A 22,638-nucleotide genomic window follows, 5' to 3' on the forward strand; every position below is an offset into this window, starting at 1 on the left:
CAGCACAACACGCCATGGAAAAGTACATAGAAGTAATGCAGGCAAAAAAAAATAAAAATCCTGCTGTAAGGCTCCAGAATCTTGTTACTTATGATAGAACTTATCTCCTAATTAATCCTAAATTATTTCATGGACAGTTTATGACTGTCCATTGTGTGTCCTAGGGTTTAAGTTGCTTTTTTCTTTTTTGAGTACTTTTATCTTTATGTATTTCACAGAATCAAAAAGTGTGTAATATTAGAAGGGACCACAGTGGGTCATCTGGCCCAACCTCCCTGCTCAAGCAGGGTCACCCCAGAGCACAAAGCACATGGCACAGCATTGTGTCCACACAATTTCTGAGTATCTCCAGTGAGGGAGTCTCCACAGCCTCTCTGGACAATCTGTTCCATGTGTGATCACCCTCATAGTGAAGAAGATCTTCCTCATGTTCATTTGTTCTTTCACAGTACTTGTCTTATTAAACTATAGAAGCCACATATAGTTGTCAGTAAACTGTCTTTGCATAGAAGTTGCATATTTCAGTCAACATTTTCACTTGCCTGCCTTCCAGCTTGGAAGGTGAACTGGAGAGAATAAAAAGTTTTGGAAATATCAGCTTGAAGTAACCTTTCCTGTATTTTGTTTTTTTGTGGGAGCATTTTGATGGTTAGGCTTTTTTATTTAGTTTGTTTGGCATTTTTAGTAACTGTTAAAAGTTAGAAGTGCTAGAAGGACTTTAAGGTTTTCATCCAAGTTTATCACTTGAACTTACTCTTTTGTATCAGGCATCCTTACTTCAGGGATGTTCTTTCCTTTGTTCATCATTGTGTAAGGAAAAAGGAAAGCTTTATGTTTTTGTAACCACAAAATTTAAAAATTACTCCACAATTTAAAAATTTAAAAAATACTCCACAAGTGTCAGTTGCTATGCTCCACCTCTGGATTATGTCCAGTGCTTCTCACTGTATGGATCCCTCTGTGGTCTTTCTACTCTTTCCCTTTGCCAAAAATCTCCAAAGAGCAGTTATCATTTTTTCAGTGTAAGCAAAGAAGTGAATGGCATGTCAAGTATAGATCTGCTCCTGGCTATAGTGGAGAGGAGCTTTTACAGCTGAGTGCCCTGGCTGCTGGGAGTTGTGAGATACTGGAATCTGCTGTGCCTGCGAGGTGTGAACTCCAGCTGAGGGATGTTCTTCCACTGCATCTAGAGAAGTCAGCTTCTTCCTGACTTTGTTTAACCTCAGACTAGATCTGGACACTCAAAAATTGGTAGTGTTTGTACTGCCAGAAGCTACAATGAAAATTAGTGATCAATCAAGACCAATTTCACAAGGAGAAGAGAGTGTTTCATGCCTTGGTAAGATTATATTCTTTTTCTTCTCCCAAACTCATAAAAAATACAAATAAATCACTAATTATTTGGTGTAATTCAACACTCAGTCCTTCATCTGAGCTGCTTGGGTTATATATATGAGAGAGAGGGAGACACACACTGAGAGACTGACAGTTCATGGAACAGCTTTTAAAATAAAAACATCTTTTGGAAGAGAAGTTAAGAAAAAACCCACCTCAAAGTTACAAGTAATAAATCAAAAGTATCAGTATTAGAGCATGTAGTGAATGCAAAGGATTAATTTGTAATAATTGCAAATAAAAGTTCTTTTAATCACAAACCCACATATGTTGTACATTTACCAAAGTAATTTGTTTTGGTGAAGTTGACCAATTACTGTAGTACTTCTCTCAATATTATTTATTCCAGAACTAAAATAAATAAGAATGGAATTTCTTAGATAAATTGTTTCAAACTTGTGTGTAAGAATGTTTGCCTTTTAAAAAAAGTAAAAAGCAGCTTAAATGCCAGACCAAGCACCTCATTTTTTCTGTTAATTCTCTTGCTATCAATAGCAAACAGGATCAAAGTACCATAATTAATCTTCCCTAAAGTAAGGACAGTATACAAAATTTTTTAGAGTAAACAAAATTCAGCTTCTAGAAAATTTAGAAAATGTTATTTCCATCCTGATGATCATACCTCTTGCTATTTGCAAGATACTTGACAGTAGTTACAAACCTTGGTGGCATGCTAAAAAGTATCTTGAATGTATTTCCTCATTGCTTACTTTACTACGAGTACCTACTAAATGTGAGTTCTGTTAATATTAAAAATTATTTACTGCCTAATCTGAAGTTAATTGGGAAACAATTTCAAAGTGAGGTCATATGATGCTGTTAGGCTAGTATAGAAGAAAAATATTATATATTCCTCAATTCTGTTAAATCCTAACCCAGTGACAAGAAGCAAACATAGGTGGTGGCTACTTCAGCCAACTGTCCTTCCCTTTTTGTCCCTTGAAGTTTACTGGTTTAACTGAAAAAGTTTTCTTGAAGGAAAACTTCAGGGGAAAATAACATCATCTCTGATTTGAGACTGGAGTTAAAAGAATTCCAAGCTCTTTGCAGTTCAAAAAGCTATCAGCAGATAAAAGCATAGAAGAAAAAAAGAAAGTTGCTGTAGGTTAGGTAAACTACAATTAAATTAAAATTAAAGTACCACTACTACCTTAGAGGAAGAGCTATGTTTTCTTAGATATTTTGAGTTCTATGACAAGGGATGTTTACCCCTGGATACTGAGGTCCGAGTCTCCACTCTGAAATGACTAATTTTTAAGAGTTTTAAAATCATTCTGTTTTTAATATATTCCTTATGCTCTTTAGTCTTCTGAAAAATAATGCTTTGGGGTCTTTATTTAAGCATACATACAATGTACATTCATGTCCATGATGTCCACATCACTTCTCAGAAATTTGTTGGCACAATTCACAAGGATGTTTGTCTTAAAAGCTAAATTAAAGCCCATCTATTATGAAACTGGAAATATTCAGTATTCTTTAATACCTCTTCAGTTTGTAAATTTGTTTAGAGTATAAAGAATACAGGAAAAAACAGAATTTTTGTGGGTTCTTAGAACCTGTTGCAGTGAATAATCTAGTGAAGTTGCTCAAGAAGGGGAGTCCTTAGCATAACATGTGAAGGGCTGGGTGCTTAACTTCGTCATGCATTTGAAAAAGACCTGCTTATTTCAGGTTAAGACAAGAGGCCAAGCTAATCATTAATGACTTACAAATTCCTCCATCATATTCTGTCAACTTTTTAAAGTCTTTCAGGCTAACGTTTTCTCAACTGAGTAGACGAATATCCTGGTTTCCAAGAAACCCAAAACTATTCTGTTGAACATCTGCTTTGTTAAAGCCATATGGATGCACCTGATGTCTATGCATCTTTATACATGGAATAATTTTCAAACTGAAATGTTAGTGAGTGCTTGTATCACTGAAGTACCAGTAAGCATATCTTTCTTTGTTACTCAAGTTTTGTTTTTGGTATTTGTTTTCAAGTTACTCCTTGTAGTAACCTCACACCTCACTCTCTCTTTTCTTTTTCTTTTTTTTTTTTTCTTTTTATTTTTTTTTTTCTTTTTTTTCCCTTTATGCAGAGGATTACTTCTTCAGGAAAACAGCAGGTTTTCAGAGGCATTGCATTACTATAAACTGGCAATTGGTAGCAGACCCACACTAGCTTGTAAGTATTTTAACTATACCAGCTTGTATAATATTGACTACAGTTTTCATAGAAAATTTTCCTTCTCTTTTATAATGCTTTCTTTTTTTTCCAGAAGCTTTTAAGTCAGAAAGCAAAAGGTGAAATTGTGCCCTTGAAAGCAAGTGTTTATTAGTAAACAACTAAATTTAATGTGATATAAGTAAGAAGCAGATAATGAATTAACACTCAGCAGCACTTCTAGAACTTAAAATGTTTCTGATCTGGGGTGTTGAGCCACAGACACTACTACCTAAATTTTCAGACTGTTTTCTGTTTCCTACATCCAGTCCCTGGTATTTATTTGAGTGAATAATACAAATATTTCTGAAGTCCTTTCATTTTTTCTTTCTTGCCTGGGGAAAATAGAGAATAATTATTCAGGTGTTGCCAGTAATAGGTTCCAAAATTACGTGTTGCTGTTTAAGATGGCTGAGACTTTTGTACCTTCGGTATTAATCTTCTCTGTATGTATATTTGTTTTTATGTATATGTGTATTTTTTGTTACACTTCAAGCAAGGGTGCTATATGCTTTATACAGTCCTAAAAAGAGGAACAAAATGGAACACCCTGCCTAACCAGTGATTCCTTCCCTACTTACTCAGTCTTTATAGTCGCCTTCCTTCCTTGCCTCTGAATTTGTACCTTTTATATGTTTACATATATTACATGTTCACATACCAATGAGTGATCTGTGTTATTCAAAACCCCAATCAGGTAACTTTGGGACCTCTACCAGATACTACTTAGAATTGAAACAGTAGCTACAGCATAATAGAACTCCATTAAAAGATAACATTTTTTCCCTCTTCGCAGCTGCCTATTTAAATACTGGTATCATCCTGATGAACCAAGGGAAGACAGAGGAAGCCAGGAGGACTTTTGTGAAGTGTTCAGAGATCCCTGATGAAAATCTGAAAGATCCTCATGCTCATAAAAGCTCTGTTACCAGCTGTCTTTATAACTTAGGAAAACTTTTTCATGAACAAGGACACTATGAGGTAAAATAACAGATTTATATATAATATACTTATAAAAACTTCATGTACAAATAATATGTACTGCTTCCACCCAGACTTTCAAAATATATCACACACATGAACTGAATGAATTTCACCAGATCAAGATTAGCATTCGTTACAGAGAATATTTATTCTCTACAGCCACTGGTGTAATGCTATTAATTAGCAGTGTGATGTTTTCATGTCACAGTCAACATTAGCAGTGGTCTTCATCTGATATGTGTTAGTTCATTGGTTTTGGCTTTTTACCCATAGCTGGTATGCAAGGATAAAACCTGATTAAGTGTCAGTCAACCTAAAGTGTAGAGGCATTATAATTCAAAACATAGTGAGTCCATCTTCAGCTGGAAAAGTGCAATTATGCTTGCTTTTAAGTCTCCAAAAATAAGACCCAGTTGAAATAATTTAAAACTTCGGTGATTAAAATCATCCCACTGTGTTATTTTCAGATAACTTGACCTAAGTGCTAGAGTGGGTTGGATATTTTTAATGTAACAATAAACTGCCCAAGCCATCCCATCTCATTTACACATGCAACTGTGACTGTTGTGATTCCTCTCTATTTTCCCTGATGAACTTAACTGAAACAGGACATTCACTTGAGGTTTGACCTTCAGCAGTATTTGAAATAAATTCATTCTCTCTTTGCATTGTCAGGCATACTTCAGAATAGGAGTTGAGTGGTTTTGATCCATGTGAAGTGTTCCTGACCATGACAGTTATGTCAGCTGTGTAAGATCAGACATGCACAAGCTGGACAGATTCCCTGTCATCTGTCTGCTGCATCCAGCTCTGTCACATGGAGTTGCTAATTGGTTAAAATACAGACATCTAATACAAATATACAGAGAAGAGAGCAGCAGCATGTTGTCTGCACAGCTGATAGAGTGTAGAGTTGGAGTTCAATACCTACAAGATACAAGAGCTTTTAGGAATATAAAGCTTCAGATTTCTTCCTGGTGGTCATTGCAGCCTTCATGAGCTGTGACTGTGTGATGCAGAGCTAAAAGACGGAGCAGCAGGTGTCCAAAGTGGTGAATAAATAAATGCATGATCAGGTAATTCAAGGCACAGCATATTTGCAAAGGGATTTCAGTTTTGGCTTTCTTGACTTTATAGTGCATCTCATCCTTTCTGTGGAGCAGGCTTCTGTTGGGAGTATTATTATTATTTGCTTTGTTATTATTTGGCAGTAGATAATGATTTCTTTATTTTTAGGTCACTTAGTGTAGTTAATCATCAGTGTACTTTGTCTGCAGTTTGATAATACTCCATATTCTTTGACAGCCTATAGAATTTTATGTTTATAAACTCATCAGTCGTTAAGAGGTATAAAAAAATGTCCTTGTTACTTTTGCCTGAAAAAGAAGTTGCAATATTGGAACTAACTTGATCTCTTGTCTATAAGCCTTACTGAATTTGGTAAAATTCAGGTAAAAAAAACTTTTTAAAAGGAAAAATTTTGCACTTTTGTGGCATTTTTGATGCTGATGTGTTTTCTCTATCCCTGCACCTTTCATTTGGGGAAGGAAGATAGATTGGTTTTACTTTACATGTGCTTTTTAAGTTGGCATTTTCCCACCTGTGTGTCTCTTTTCAGGAGGCCCTTACGGTTTACAAAGAAGCAATACAGAAAATGCCAAGACAGTTTGCACCGCAGAGCCTATATAACATGATGGGTAAGTGCATTGTTGGTGCTTCAGAATGATATTTGAGGAGTCAGGGTGAAACAAAAGACCTTATCCAGGCAACTGGTGCTCAAATTATTGAGCTAATAAAACCCCAAAATAATTACCTTCAGTACAAGCCAAACTAGGTTCAGAGCTTAAATGCCAGCAACTACAATGCTGCATAAGGTACAATAAATGATGAGACTATTAGACACCAGATACCTTTAAGAGTGTCAGTGTAGCAGTTTTACATTTAGAATGCATGGATTAGTGTTTTTGTCTGCAGAATCGCTCAACCACTACTCTGGAGACCCCATGTGCCAGTGTGTGTAGGTGTTAGGTGTTGAAATGCCTTGTAAACCAACAAGGTATTCAAACAGACCCACAGATACATACTTTTTTTTTAGGTTGTGCCAAAATCTTATTTTCAGCTGATGTACTTTAGTTTAAATGTCTACAATGAGAGAATTCTTATTTTTCTTCCAGGACCAGCTCTCTGTCCTTCAAAATTTTAAGAGTCCTTTGAGTACCACAATAAACAAATAAACAAATAAAAAAAATCAATTTATCTGTGAGGCGTTTTTTGTTTAACTTCAGTTCCTCATACTCTTGATCGCATTTTTATATGGCATACATTAAGCAGATAAAAGAAAGAAGATAATATGAATTATTGCTTCTAGTACTCAGATCTGAAAACAAGAGGGCTGGTTCTTACTGTTACAGAGATGCTTGTAAGTAGAATTCTCTCTCAAAGTTCATGTGTTTCTGCTAAGCAACCTCAGTGTTTGGCCTAGTACTCTTTTGTTTGGGATAGAAAAGGATGTAAGAACCCTTACTTTCAAGTAGTTCAAAGTGGAGCAATTAAAAATATCTGTGGAAGCAATTAGGATCAACAGGAAGCATATGGTGTTTTGTGTGGTTCCCCCTGCCATTGCCTGGTGTACAAGAGAATATATTGGTTGATACCAATTGCTTTTACACTGTTGTTGATTACTTATTCAGGAAAGGCAGATTTTATTTGCACCTTATAAGTACTAGGGCACAGGAAAAAGTAAAATTATGCTTGTGACTGATGCTCTATGTTTGAAAAATGTAAATGATAATGCTAGATTAAGTAGTTCTCTTGCCACAGTGACAAAGTATCTGATGTCAGTCTAAACATTTTTTAGCAGTTCATACAGTTCAATGGAGAGTTACTTCTCCCTGAACACCAAACTTTACCAGATTGATACCAGTGGTTAAATCCATGAATGGCACAAATTGATTATTACATATACTTTTGTTCATTGTCAGTCTTAGTGAAATTATTGTTTTATCAATTTTATTTATCAGCACTTGCTGATCGATTTAGTGGTGGTATCAAAAATCACTACTGTGTGAATTAAACCTCTGCTTGCTATTGGTATCTTACAGTGACTGCTGAAATACTGCAGTGCTTCAGCAAATTCTCTGATGTTTGACTGCCTTCTTTAGTGTAGATACATTTTTCATAATTCTGATAAGTGTTCCTCAGAATACAAAATTTGAAAGCATAAACCAGTGCTGTTTCTAGCATGTAATGCTTGTTCCATTGCAAAGCAGGTCTGTGCTACCCTTTTTCTTTTCCAGTGAATAGATGCTTTTAAAACCACTATGATCCATAAGTTTATTCAGATTTTTCCTTTTTTTGTTACATTTTTTTAGGTTCAGGAGGCCTTTCTCAATTTCATTTGAAAGCACACTCTGTGATGTCCAAGTTCCTGGGGTTTGCATTCTTTAACTCACTAAAACACAAAGACTAGCTCAGTTCCTTGTCCAGGCTTGGCTCCTGCTATACTTCCTCCCTTCTCTCCTTAGCCCATAGCCTGGCCTCCGCTTCCTTTAAGCTGCTGCCAACACTTCATGGATGTCCTGGTGGCATAACAAGACATGGTCAACTGAGTGAGTGTACCTTAGCTCCTTGTGGAGCTCTGAGAATTTCAGCTTTATTAACATAGCTTGTATTTGTATTTTGGTTGCTGTTGTGATGGCAGCTTTTGCAGGGAAGGCAGAACTTGCTTCACGCTGGTTGCTGAAGCATTGCTTGTAGGTTATGCTGCAAAGGCAATCCAACAGGCTGTGTAAACTTGGGTAGGGACCTGAATAAAATGCAATGCAGCTGTATTAACAGGACTCAGAGTGGTTTGTTTGAAGCTGTCCTGGATGTGTCTATGTAAGCCTACATGGCTGCATTTAGTGTCTCCTACCTGAGATGACAAAACAGAGCTAGGTAGCTATGCTTCTTTACAGCGTGGAAAGAAAAGCATACCTCTGAGGAGTAATGAAGCCTTTCTGATTTAGACATTTATTTAAGGTTATACACATAATCCCTGAAAGTATACTTTTCCTCTAAAAGAGCTGAGATGACTAACTTAGACCTAGTAGCTCGAGTTGGGTGAGATAAATCCTAAGTACCTTTTCAGTCATCTCTTTGCTTTGTGTGTGACAGGAGAACAAGGTAGCCACATCCATTATCGGGAGTTCATCCGCTTTGCAGCTCACACGGTGCCGCTGAGTATTTGAAGGCCGCCTGGAGTGCTTATTTCTGTTTTGATGTTCAAGACAAAATTATAAACACGTTCTCTATAACACTTTCTTTGATAAACAGCATTACATAAACTTATCTGCCCACTTCTTGCCTTTAAAAGGGAGACTAGAGGAACTGAAATAGGCCAGTCCTGTGTTGTGCGCTTGCAACTGCGTAAACCTGACTGAGCTGTCACCACTCCTTGTATGTTCATTGCTGGGGAGGAGGGGGGAGAAACTGGGGAGTGCTCCCCATCTGTTTGGCAAGTAGCAGAAGGAAGTAGTCTTCCCTATCTCCTTAAATGTGGAAGAAGTCTTCACACCTTATCATGAAATCCAAGAATAGTCACACTTCGAGGATTATTTGCTGTGGTTTTTATTGTATTGATATTGATGACTGTATTTCCAGTCTCTGGTAATCTCTTTGCTCAGTTGAGTGGCACACATATTGCTGCATATATATGTATGTCATACAAGGAAACAGTGCTTCCTCTAATTTTTAATAACTACTCATTCATGTAACTGAAAAATTTTTGGACGGTTTTCTTTCTCCTGTATGATGTACACGACCTACTTGAAAGAGAATAAACAGGAGATGAACTGCTTAAACTGAATCAGGTTTGAACTCCAGCACTCTGAGTGCAGTAGCATTAACACTCCAGCAGTGCTAAGCCTTTACACCACCTGCTTTCCCTGTTTGTGTTACACTTCTTTTCCTGTGCTTGCTTCTATTGGCCTTTTGCTCTGACAGGCCCTGTGACTCATTCCTCTGGTGTGTTAGTCTGCCTGACAGACTGTCATCCTTTAAAACACTCTGTAACTTGCCTCTTAATGGGAGAAAGAAGTATTTGGGCTGAAGAAGCAGGCATCCATTTGACTTTTGCATTTTTTTCATGGTACAAAAGATAGGGCTGTAATACCAGCATCAGATGTTCTGAGTTTGTGCATATGAAAAAGTTGCAGGGAAGATTTTGGTCTCCTGTTGCTGTGATTTATTTTGCCAGGTGCACAACAACTCAGCTAAGGAAACCATATGTTTCTCTGGCATTGTACCAAGAAATAAAACCTTTTCTTTTTTTTTTTTTTTTTTTTTTTTTTTTTTTCCTTAGGAGAACCCAAAACAGCTAAAATTGAAACTTTAAAACTAGAATCAAAATAGTTATTCAACAAGCTGTATAAGGTTGGCTTGGTATTTATTTTCTGTATACCATATTGCTTTGATGTAAATTAAAAAGTACATGCTAAGGTTACACAGATTAATTTGCTTGGCATGGCAACTTGCACTACAAAGGCCAGAGTCCAGCTCAGCTGTATTAAATAGGTAATATATTTTGTTTAAAGTTTCAATTAAAGCCTGAGGTCAAAAGATAAAATGGTCCCTGTGGGATCTTGAACACTTTAAAGCCAATATTAGGATTGCTGAAGGATCAGCCTCTGCTCTAGATGTCTTTTGCGTTCCTTGAAATCTGATATTGTACAGTTGATTGTATTACATTGCTTTTAAAACCACACTAGCCCACCTGCTACAGTAATTCATACTCCTGACAGTTAAGTGGTGTGAAGTGGACCATGGAGGCTTTATTTTAATACCAAACTAACAAGAAAGATGGTGGGGTGGCATTGTTCAGGTTTAGATTGGCACAATACTGTCATAAAGATCATTGTCTTGATTGTACTTCATCTGCCCTTGCTAACTAACTGAATGTCTGTTTTCAAATGCACTTCAGGCAAAGCCTTACAAACATTTTTTATGAGAAATGCAAGTCACAAAAAAGCTAACATTGTAGGAATGAATACAGTTCATGATGCACAAAATTTAAATTTCTCCTTGCAAATCTGCTGCATTGCACATGGACAGAAAACAAATCATACACAAGTGTACAGTCCAGAAAAGGGGAGCCAGATTTTACATCTGGTGCAGAGGTTTGTCTCATAAGTACAAAGGCTTAGCATGCAGAGAAACTTTCTGTGTTGATGATTATAACATAGCTATCACTTTACTTGATTATGCTTTTGCGTGGATGTGGCTGTTTCTACAAACCTGTTAATATTGTTAAGACTCCTATCCCATTTGCCCCTTGTTCCCATTAGATGCTTTCTTATTGAATTATTTTGAAATAGTTTTTAGAACTCCAGGAAATCCTTTGGTATTGTTTTACTGTGCATGCTGAGCAACACTTAATTTATAAGATCCAAAGATGATTAAGCTGTGAAACACATACCCCACATCATAATTTATGCAGAGTATGGTACCTGCACTTATCTAAGCTTTAGTCATCTGTGTGCTTCCTATGCACCTCATGAAGTTTTACTGGTAATTTCTTACTAAGTGTACATTTCAAGTAATTTTTTTTCTTGTAAAACTAGCTTGGATGGAAAAAGGTTGTTTTTTTTTCTTCCATATGTACATTTTATTACATGTTCCATGGAAATAAGAATGGTGTCCTCTCCAATGGTGATGGGAATAAAGTGCTAGGCTTCCTTCTCTCCCCCTTCCCACCCTCATTCTGGTACTTTAACCCTTCCCCCTCTGAGACTTTGCAGGCTGTGGTAGGTTATATCAGGTGTCCAAAGCTAAGAAGCTAAATGCTGCATCCAGCTGGCAGCCAGTCCCTGGTGATGTTCCGTGGGGCTCAGTATTAGGGCCAGTCCTGTTTAATATCTTTACTGATGATATGGATGAGGGGATTGAGTGCACCCTCAGTAAGTTCACAGCTGTCACTCTGTTGAGGTGAGAGAATTGCTGTGCTGCAGAGCAGTAAGGCTCTGCAGAGGGACCTGGACAGGCTGGACTGATGAGGAATTGTGGCCAGCTGTATGAGATTTAGTAATGTGAATTGCTGGGTCCTGTACTTGGGTCACAACAGCCACGGGAGAAGGGGGGAAGAGTGGTTGCAAAGGAGCCCAGAGAAGAAGGACCTGGGGGTGTTGGTCACCAACAGCTGAACATGAACCACCAGTGTGTACCCAGGCATACTGGCTTGTATCAGAAATAGTGTGGCCAGCTGGACCAGAGAACTTACTGACTCTGTTCTCTGCACTGGTGAGGCCACACCTTGAATCCTCTGCCCAGTTCTGGACCCATCACTACAAAGAAGACATTGAGGTGCTGGAGAATGCCCAGAGAAGGGCAATAGAGATGATGAAGGGTCTGGAGCACAAGTCCTACAATAAGCAGCTGAGGGAGCCTGGCATATTTAGCCTGGATAAGGAGAGACCTTATCGCTCTTTTCAACCACCTGCAAGTAGCCAGCTGGGTGTTGGTCTCTTCTGCCAGGCAACCAGCAATACAACAAGAGGAAACAAGAAAAAGTTGTGTCAGGGGAGGCTGGACATCAGGAAGAGTTTATTAACTGAAAAGGTTGTCAGGAATTGGAATGGGCTACCCAGGGAGGTGGTGGAGTCACCATCCTTGGAAGTGTTCAAGAAGTGACTGGATGTAACACTTGGTGCAGTGATCTAGTTGATGTGACGTTTAATCAAAGGTTGGACTTTGGTGATGATTGATGTCTTTCTCAGCCTAAATGATTCTGTGATTCTATGATTCTAAGTATGAATCTTCGATCTGATTGCAATGTCTCCTATTTTTTGGACTTAGCTTTGAGGGAATCAAGCTGGTTATGAAGATTACAGCAGTAAATTGCTGGAGATGGTAATTGATTCAATGTTTGAGAGCATGTTTGGGTTTGTTTGGTTTTTTTTTTCCCTAGGTTCCCAGATTTTCTTAGTTTTATCTCTTTGGATTATTAATCTATATTTTAATATGAAATGCTTGAGTTTTCTTAGGTAGTAGTCTGAAAAAGCTGATTCTAAGGATGAGAAATGCATTTTTATTTTAAACATGCAGGGTTTTATATGAAAATAAATATAATCATAACATTTGCAGACCAAAAATATGGTCCAATACTGAAAATGGACTGCAGGGATCCCAGTCAGGCATGATTCTAATGGAAAGTGCTTCTAGTAATAGAGTTCTAAAGAAACCTGTACTGGCATGAAAATGAAATTACCTATCTTGTGTGATCTCAATGCCTCTATTTTTGTCAGTATACTTCTTTCACTGGAAGCCTTTGTACAGCAGGAAACAGCTGTGCAAGGTCCATGCTGCAACTGATGTTATTTTGCCCTTCATTTATATCTGTTTTCTACTTAGGTATTTTCCTTCAAAAGTAGCTTAGTGGTCTGATTAAATCAGATAAAGCTTTGCTTTAGCCAGTTGAGGCCTATAAGAATTTGTTCAGCCAAAGTAAATGTAGATTGACTTCCATCCATCAAACACCCTGATAATATACAATACATTCCTTGAAATCTTCAAGGAGATTATTCTATAAAGGGAAAAAAATCGACCAACAATGTGCTTGGTCTGTGCAGACCTTGGTGCCCACTATGTTCACATGCTTCAGCTGTTTCAGGGAAGATGTGCATGCACGGCATATTTATAAACAAAACTGTTAATCTGATGCAGTATATCTTATACAACAGTATAGAATAACATCAAACTGTGCTTCCAGATTTATTGTGTTATTTTATGCGCTGGTACCAAAGAGAAAAAAGAGGGAAGTCATATATCTAGAGAGGTGCATTTATGGGAAGCACATCTGCATCCTTGATTTGCACAAGAAAGCTGCACGGTCACATTATCAAAGACATAAACTCCTCACATTATTGCGACACACAGGGACACAGACCTCTCCATCATTTTCTAAGGCAACTTGTTTATACTCCCAATTAAAAGAAATGATGGAAAGATTAAATTTAAATCCTGATGGAATGTCTATATTAGAGATTTTTATTTTCAAAGGGCATCTCCATCTTCCTTGGTGTTTTGACACTTGGTGTTTTATCCATGTCAAATTCAATGTTTTCTATATTACAGTTTTACCATGCCAAAATTTGAGGGGCAGATAATTAGCATATATAAGGATGATGCAAGGCATATTTACCCTACATTGTCTCCTTTATGGAGATAATTTTTTGGTTGTCTTTTCAGCAGTATTTTTTGGGTTCCTAAAAGAAGGACCACTGGAAGGACATATCTTTTTAATCTGAAAGTATCAGTACTGTACACCTGTGGAGGTACAGTGCTTTTACATCCACAGTTCTATTGTACTTTCTGATTAGAAAGTCTGGCATGCTCCCCCACCAGTCCTTTGCTTCGTGTGACTACATGCATCTGAAACAGAAAAAACATGAAATCAGCAGATGAGAGGTAAAGCTAGAACCATGTAACATACATTAATGTAAATGCTACCTAATTTTTCTTTTTAACAATATGTGGTATGTATTGGAAAATCTTGTGTCCGTAGGTTTATTTTTCTTACAAACACATCCCACTTAGTTTTCAAGAAAAATTTTAGCCTTTAGGGAATATGGCTGCTAGCAAGCTAATCTTTTCTTAGCATCATTATTTAATATAAATATTTAATGTTTATTATGATTGTTATAAGGTTTTAGTTATTATTAATTCTATATTAATTATTGTTAATGCTATGTTAATCAAATATATTTAATTGTAATTAATATCTTGGCGTGATTTTAGTGGGAGGTTTTTGGCTAGTTCATTATTTTTTTGGGATTTTGTTTCATTTTATTTTGAAGGATTATTTTTAAATTCCAGGGATTGTGAGGAAATTTGGTAAAATACTGTTGGTGAATGATAGTTTTGCAAGTAGTCTATCTTTGAGGCAAAAATAAAATCCACTTGAATATAGGGATTTTAATTTTGGTGGTGTAAATCTAGCTAAAAGGTATCCCTTTGCAGATTTCTTTGAAAGTATTAATAGAAATGTTAATGCCCTTCTTTTAATGGTCTTTCAGTTGCATATTATGTTTTTCTTGCACTACATTAATAAATGAGAATTACAGGTTATTTATATATGATCTTTCTCGTAGAATAGAACAAGAAAAAAACTTGTTCATAAAACTCAGAAAATATTAACTGAACTAACCCTTGTGAAGCTGGAAACAGTTTTGAAATACTGGTTGGTCCCATTTTATTCTAGCTGTCTCTTGAATTTATTACCACCACTCATTGTGCAGGCAATGCCACACATGTCTCTGTTGATACAGATTAGGGACTGAAGATAAATGACCATTTATATCTTAAGGTTTTCACTGCCATGAATTTCGTTCTCTGTCGTTGTTACCTCTGTTGAACTTTAGAGATCTGACAAGATTTATTAATAAAGTGTCCATGTGTTATCTTTCAGATTTTTAGAATGAGACTTGAAAGATTTTGCAAAAAAAAAAGCATTTGTTAAAGTAAATATAGAAATCTGCTTATGTGTTGGTATGCATGTTTTCTGCCAGTGGACACTCCTTTTATCTTTCTAATGCCTAAATAGTTTGTGTTGCAAGTTTATAAGAATGCATGATTATAAATGGAAAATATTATTTTTCATATTTTAATTTCAGGCACTCAAATGCATCCTGAATTACAGAAATCAATCCATACGTGTTTTCTCCGACATTTTGTTGGAAAATTAACTCAAGGTGGCATAGCTATTATTAAATTGCATCAGCCTAATGCATAAATTCACTTGATTGAATTAATGGTTCAGTTATCTGTTGCTTGATTCTATTCTGGGTTTTGAGTATGGCAGTGATAGGAGCTGTTGTCAATTTTCAACTTTTTCTTTTCTTCATTTAGAAGATGGAATTAATAACAGACCCCCTAACAGTGCTTCCTTCTGAAGTAATCTATGTTCTAATCAGTTATAATATAGGAATTCTTCATACAGGTTCCTTAGAAAAAAGTGTTCACCTACATTATCTGCAAAGAGTCACAGAATCACATAATCATATGTGTTGGAAGACACCCACAAGGACCGTTGAGTCCAACTTCTGGCCTTGCACAGCACTATCCCCAAAAGCCACACCATGTGCCCAAGAATATGGTTCAGACTCTTGAACTCTGTCAGGCTGTGACCACTTCCCTGGGGAGCCTGTTCTAGTGCCCAGCCAGTACCCCCCGAGTGAAGAACCTTTTCCTGATATCCAAACTAAACCTCCCCTGAGCAACCTCAGGCCATTCCCCTGGGTCCTGTCACTGGGCACCGTAGAGATCAGTGCCTGCCCCATCTCTTGCCCTCCAAATAAAGTCACAACTGCCATGAGGTCTCCTCTCAGTCTCCTCCAGGCTCAACAGCCCAGGTGACCTCAGCTGCGCCTCATAAGGCTTCCCCTCAAGGCCCTTCACCATCCTCATTGTCCTCTGTTGGACACTCTTTAATAGTTTAAGGACTTTTTTATCATGGTGTCGCTCTATTAGGAACGGCTGGGAGAGTGACATAGACTCTCTAAGGAGTCGGTTAGGAGAATATCTCTTAGTTTATTACTTCAGGCTTGTTTTATAGACTGATCTGTGGAAAGTACAGGAGACTTTCCTGTAGAAAAGAAGAAAGGAAACTTTGATTGGTCAGTAAATCACTACATTACCATCACTGGTCAGTGGTGCACACCACCCTCTGACTTTCTCTTGCAAGGAAAACAAGGGACAGACAAACAGCACCTGGCACAGCTGTTTTCTGTCTCTGAGGATTGTTTTAATTCTTTCTCTTGTTTTTCCCAGGCTAGTTTCTCAGGCAGGACTGAGAGAGCTATGCAGCCTGTAATTTCTAGAGGCTCTCTGTTTCACAGTTAGACACAGAGTCCACATCATGGCACCAAGAACTGCTCCCAGCAGTGGAGTTGAGGCTGTGCCACTGCAGAGCAGAGCAGGACAATCGCCTCCCTTGCCCAGCTTGCTGTGCTGTGCCTGATGTCCCCAGGACAGAGTTGGCCCTCCTGTCAGGGCACTGCTGGCTCCTGTTCAGCTTTCTGTCAACTGGCACCCTTTACACTACGCTGCTTTCCAGCCTTTCATTCCCCGGTCTGTCCGTACAGCCCGAGTTGCCTCATCCCAGGTGAAGAATCTGGCATTTGCCCTTGTTCAGCTTCATATGGTTGGTGATTGCCCATCTCTCTGGTTTGTTGAGGTCTCTCTGCAGAGCCTCCCTGCCTTCAAGTAACTCAACAGTTCCTCCCAGTTTTCATCTGTGAAGTTCAGGGAAATACAGTTTCTCTCATTACAGTTTCATATTTAGATTGACATACTGTGGCTTTGTTTCTAGGTACCCGCACTCAGAAACATGCTCAAAGTTTTAGGAGTTTAGTTTGTGAAGTAGTTGAGCTCCTAAAACATACTAAAAATTGAATTTGCAAGTACTCCAAAGTTCTTAATCTCTTCTTATATCAGAATCTATCATGAAAAATAGATGAGAACCTTGGATCTGTTTTATATTTGGCAGTGCATTCAGCCTTTACTACCCACAGATAATAGCTCCATCACTTATGGCTGCTTACATTACTCTTAAAGCATCTTGTTAATTACTTGAAACTCTGCCAAGCTGTAACAGGTTGGGATGGAATTTTCCACTTGAAGAAGAGAAAAGAACGATATGGATTCCTCATTTCCTGTATGCTAATGAAGCAGGAGCCTCTTGGAAAAATACTATGCGATCAAATAATTAAACATTCTGCGTTAAAACATGCAGCTAGGGAGAGGAGCTGAGGGGAGCATATAGCTTGATTTTCAGCTTCTTCCATCCTTTCAGCACTTACTGACTTTGTTTTCTGCAGATAAAAGTATAATGTTATATTTGTGAGTGCTGACATAGTGAAAAAAATCACATGTGATATTCCTATCATGGAATTTGATGTTCATGTTCTTCTGGGATTTCTTACCTGTTTGGATTTTTTGATTTGTTTTTCTTTTTTTAAATTTAACCTGAGCTTTTTTGGAGGGAGTTGTTCTGTCTTTTTGGCCCTAAACAGCAGCAGAATTATTTGAGTGCTTCTGTGTATGTAATTGGATATCAAGACCAGTGCATGAGTACAAAAGGCTATGTAGATCTTTGATTTAGGAATATATGTAGGTAGACAAGTATAGACACATAGACTCTTTTTCCAAACTGGGATGCAAGCCTCTAAATACAGCAGGATTGTTTGAAAAAAAGTCTGTTTGTTCTTAACAATCATGCTGGTTTCCCTTAGCCTTGGCTCAGCATGACTTCTGTCTCTGCATCATGCTTATATTATCTGTGGTCTGAAGTTTGGTCATTTTGCATGCACCACACCCTAACTCCTGAAACTCAAAACTTCAGTGCCACATTGTGCCTGGGATCCTTCTCCTCTGGTGACAAAGACAGGGAAAAAAATCTAATTAATCTAATTTTTGACCAATTTTCTTTTATGAAGAAAATCTTCCATAGCCTCTGTAAATATTCAAGATAAAGAGATAAAATAGCTCCCATGCTATGAGTTACTTATTTTTCCTCTTTGAAAATACTTTTCTCCAAGTTTTGGGGGTGTGGTAGTTGGCTTTAATCCAGTGAAAGAACTTTGGTCCCTCTGTCTCCCTGGTGCCTTCACAATTACTAATTTTCATGTAATGAACAACTGGAGGCTGTGACTCACCTGGAGACAACCTTAGCTGATCTTTACTTGGGTCTCTCAGCTGCAGTCTCTTGATCCTCCAGTAGGAGCATTTGATAACCTGTGACTTCATAATTTTTGGAAGCTACTTAGTCATTTATTAGAGATGGATCAGCTGCTGGGATGATGAAATCCTGAATCTTCAATTGGCATTTTCAGACTGTCATTGACTTAGGCAAGGGCACGTTTATATGCAGAGTCCTTGTGAAAGAGCTGTGTAAGTCCAGAGTGTTAATCTGAAAGCTCTTATTCTTCACCACTGCATACTTGTTTCATATTGATTGTTTCCAACCTTTGAGAAAATTGCTTCTTGAAGAAAGACACTTTCTTGCTGTGTACGCTAAACTCTTTCTTAGAAACTTTATGACTACAATTATCTAATACTAATATATATATAAAAACATATAACAGGCTTTCCGATATCCCATTCATATATTGTTCTTCAACTTTGCCTACCTCTGCCTTTCATTGTCAAGGATTTCACTTTGAAAAATGTCCAGCTTCAGTCATTTTGTATGTGACTTCTTAAGATTAGCAATTTTAAAATAATGGATGCTATGTTTTTAATTTAAACAAGTTGTGGCAGATGACCTAATATAACTACATTCAGAGATTAGGTTTTTTAATATCTTGCCAATCCCTTCAATATACTTGCAGGACTGTTTTCTTAAATTTCCCTGCGTTTTGAAACAAAATTTCGGTACTTGAGTTATTATGATTAAATGCAAACATTTTCCACGTTCTCCATGCTTTTCCATGCTTTGCAATGTAGAGTGATAGAGGAGAAGTAGATAAGGTAAAATTTCTGCTACTTTGAGACTTTTGACTAAAGCTTACCACGTGGTTCTCTCTCTAGTAATTCTGTTCCAACACTAGTTTTCGTCTCAGCTATGCTATTCCAGCCCTAATAAAGCCTTAACTTAATCTCCTCACTCAAGTGTCTGCAAGGCCTTTTGTGTGTGGGTGTGGTTGCAAGTGTTCAAATCACTTCATGATTTTCTAGATCTCTGCACATTAAAAACATAGAAAATTATGAGATAAATTATGGAAGCCTTGAGAAATATGTGTTATTCTCACTAGCATTTGTTTGATCCTGCAGGAGAAGCCTACATGAGAATGAGCCGGCTGCCCGAAGCAGAGCACTGGTATGTGGAGTCACTGCGATCCAAGAGTGACCACATCCCGGCCCATCTCACCTATGGAAAACTGCTGGCTCTGACAGTGAGTTTATTATTATATACTCCTGGGAAGTGGTCTCAGGTCCTTTGTGTAGTTTAGGTAAAGGGGTGGATGGGCAGGCTTTGGCCTGAAAATTGCTTTTTGCCTTATTTGTCACACTGTTTCAGTTACTTCTTCTAATTAAAGACTTAGTATTGTTTTTGTTGGTTTTTTTGTTAGACATTGCATCTATTCTTGAGGTAGTACCAACTCTGTGCTGGGAAAAAAAATAATTATAATGGCAAAGGAACTTCGTAATGCACAGTAAGAAGTTCTCTTGATAAAGCCTTTAAGTTCTTTGGATAAGTATTGGAATTAATTCTGTAATATATTCAGTGTTTGACTCAGGGTTGTTGGAGCAGCATATGGCTGGGTGTCACCTATACTTTGTCAATAGCATCTCATGCTTTGAATTTACATTCTTTAGGGGTATCTCTTTGAGCATGTGAAAGAACTGCTCAACTACTAAGAGCGAGTTCTAAAAAATCAGAAGAGTTGGACTTCCTTACTTCTGTAAAATTTACTTAATTTTTGACTGCAGGTGTGCCTGTAGCTCCAGGTAAACTAACCCCATATCATCGTTATAGCAAAGTGCCAATCCCTCCTTGATGTTCACACATTTTGAAGATGAAAATGGATTTCTATTTTATTAATTTAAATAATTCTGTTTTAAAACTGCCTTTCGTTTGTTATTAGTTTCTCATTCCCATTTTTCTTTCATTTTTATCTATTCTACATTTACTTTCATTGTTTACCTTGGTGAGTTCATATTTGCTTTCTGTGCACTAATGACACACTTCTCTGTGGTTCTTGAGTTGTTGTGCCTTAGTCTGAATATTCCTCAGCTGAAAGTTCCTCAGCTTTTCACTTGGTGATAAACTTTTTCTATAGTCTTGATTGTGCTGTCCAATCTTCAAGCAAAAGATGTCTTTTATCCAGTGGAAAACAACAGCTCATGATTAATTTCAGGAGATCATTTACTGTTAGTATTTGAATTTGGAAAAGGGGAAGGAAATACAACAAAAGTTTTCTGTATGAGTAACAGTTGAAGACTTAAAAATCGGCTTGTGTTAATGTTAATTGCAGAGTTTTATTAAAAGCTGCCTAGAAGGGAAGGTTTTAACTTGCAATGAAGTCAAGGTGGTAGTGTTATATCTACACTGCCTGTCAGTTTCACGTCCTGGAAAGGGTTTTTTTTTTTAACAATGTCCAGTTACTGTTAAAATTGCTGGGATATTAACAAATATATGCACCCACTGTTTGCCTTCTTCTAGAATAGAACTACAAATAGGTTGTACAGGAAAATTGCTGTATTTACCTTGCTTTTCTAGCAGGTACCTTGTACCTAGGAATAATAGCAGAAACTCAGTGTTACCAGCTTGTTCTTAGCAGATCTTTGACACAAAAGTGCTAATTTATTGGAATTGCTGTGGGAAAGTGTTGTGGTTCAGGAATAGTATTTCCCAATTCAGTGTTCCCACTGTAACACTCTAAACCACACGTTGCTCTCTCACTACTCCCTGTCCCTCCCACTGCAGCAGGCTGGAGAGGAGAATTGGAGGCACAAAAGGTAAAGATCATGGGCTGAAATAAGAACAACTTACTGCAAACAGTAATAAAATAAGAAAACAAACAGTAAGAGCAACAATATTAATAACAAAGTGCACAAGAGAGGCGAACTATTCGCGTGGGAATGCTCACAAAATAGAAACTCTCAGCAGTATCCAACCCTGCCACCATGCTTCTTGATCCAGAAGTGACCCCTTTCCCCCTTTCCTGGATGGGGAGGTGGTATAGAACAACCTCGGGGTCCTGGCCATGCCTCCTCTGGCTGCAGCAAAAATTAACCCTATCCTGGCCAGAGCCAGGACAGGAAGTAAAGAGTTTTCTTAATAAAATCCAAATTTTTGTTTGTTTGATTTTTTTGTTACACACACACACCCACTCCTACCCCAATACTCCTCTGGTTAATTTTTTTGACTGCTGAGTGTGTGAAATATGAGATCTGTTAGGGAAAGCCTTACAGTGGTTCTGGGAAATGAGGTCTCACAGTTTTCTTCAAAATAACAAAATCCCCAAATCCCAGAAGTGTCCAAACATTGTTAACCACTAATTTATTTTTTTTAAATTCTGTCCCCTTATTATGAAAGTGCAGGAATAGGATGAAAATTTAGTGTTGTTATCCCAACTTTTAGAAGGAGGCAATGAAAAATCTGCACTAGTCCTTATAGTAGAATTGAACTGTTTACTTTTCTCTGGGGATATAAATGGAAGATAAGTGTGGGGTGGATTGTGCCTTGAGCATCTGGGCTGTGTTTGTGGGAGGATGTGTCTGAGCAAGGAGAAGATTTGTATACAGCTTTCAACACTGAATACTGCACTAGGATAGGCAGTAAAATACCTTTCCTTTCTCAACACACACTTGCTTTCCTATAATTGTTCTGTACCACAACTGTGATCTATTCTCCTCGCATTTATTTATTATTATCTCTTGACACTTTTTTCTTTATTACTGTTGCTTCTCATATTCATGGCAATATGTATAGATAGGGTTGATGTCCATTCTATTGACAGCAGTATAAGCTGAAAAGATGGTGCTGATGTCCTGTTGACTTCTAGAATTTCATAAATATATAGCAAGAAACATTATGATGACAAAATATTTACAGATGGGCACAATATTTTTCTGATGGTTACTTCATTAATGAAAAATAAAAGTTCCTTTATCTTTGATTTGTTGAAATTTTGCATTAATTCTAATTAGTTCTTTGAGCTACAGGTCTGAAAAAATATTCAACACAAAAATGGATTAAGAGATTTGGCAGTAAAATATATGGGGTTTGTCTCCATTTTGGTCACTTAATCAGTGTTGCAGGTTACTGTCTGCTAAGCGATTCACAAAATGCATTTTGTCTACTTCCTGGTGTACTGAACTTGTCCTAGTATTAGTTCCCATTGCAAATATATAGTTGCTGTAACTGACATGCTTCCTGGAAGTTTTCATAAACTTCATTGGGATTTGGGTTAGTGCTGCTCCCTTTGGCATAGTTATTTCAGCCCAACCCCAACTTGAGCTACCGCTGTGACTTATTCTTCCGTTACACTTTGCTACCTGGGTTAGTGGTA

The 22,638-nt window shown here is 37.5% G+C and overlaps 1 protein-coding gene across 1 annotated transcript in view; it reads left to right on the forward strand.

The window, feature by feature from the left end:
* Positions 1-22,638, forward strand: part of TMTC2 (transmembrane O-mannosyltransferase targeting cadherins 2) — a 233,164-nt gene that overhangs the window by 156,516 nt on the left and 54,010 nt on the right. The window contains exons 5-8 of the mRNA XM_015629085.2: positions 3,480-3,565; positions 4,401-4,585; positions 6,207-6,285; positions 19,394-19,515. Of these exons, the coding sequence (XP_015484571.1) occupies positions 3,480-3,565; positions 4,401-4,585; positions 6,207-6,285; positions 19,394-19,515 (472 nt within the window). The remainder of the gene's footprint in view (positions 1-3,479; positions 3,566-4,400; positions 4,586-6,206; positions 6,286-19,393; positions 19,516-22,638) is intronic.

This window comes from Parus major, chromosome 1A (genome assembly GCF_001522545.3).
Source record: "Parus major isolate Abel chromosome 1A, Parus_major1.1, whole genome shotgun sequence".
NCBI classification, from domain to species: Eukaryota; Metazoa; Chordata; class Aves; order Passeriformes; family Paridae; genus Parus; species Parus major.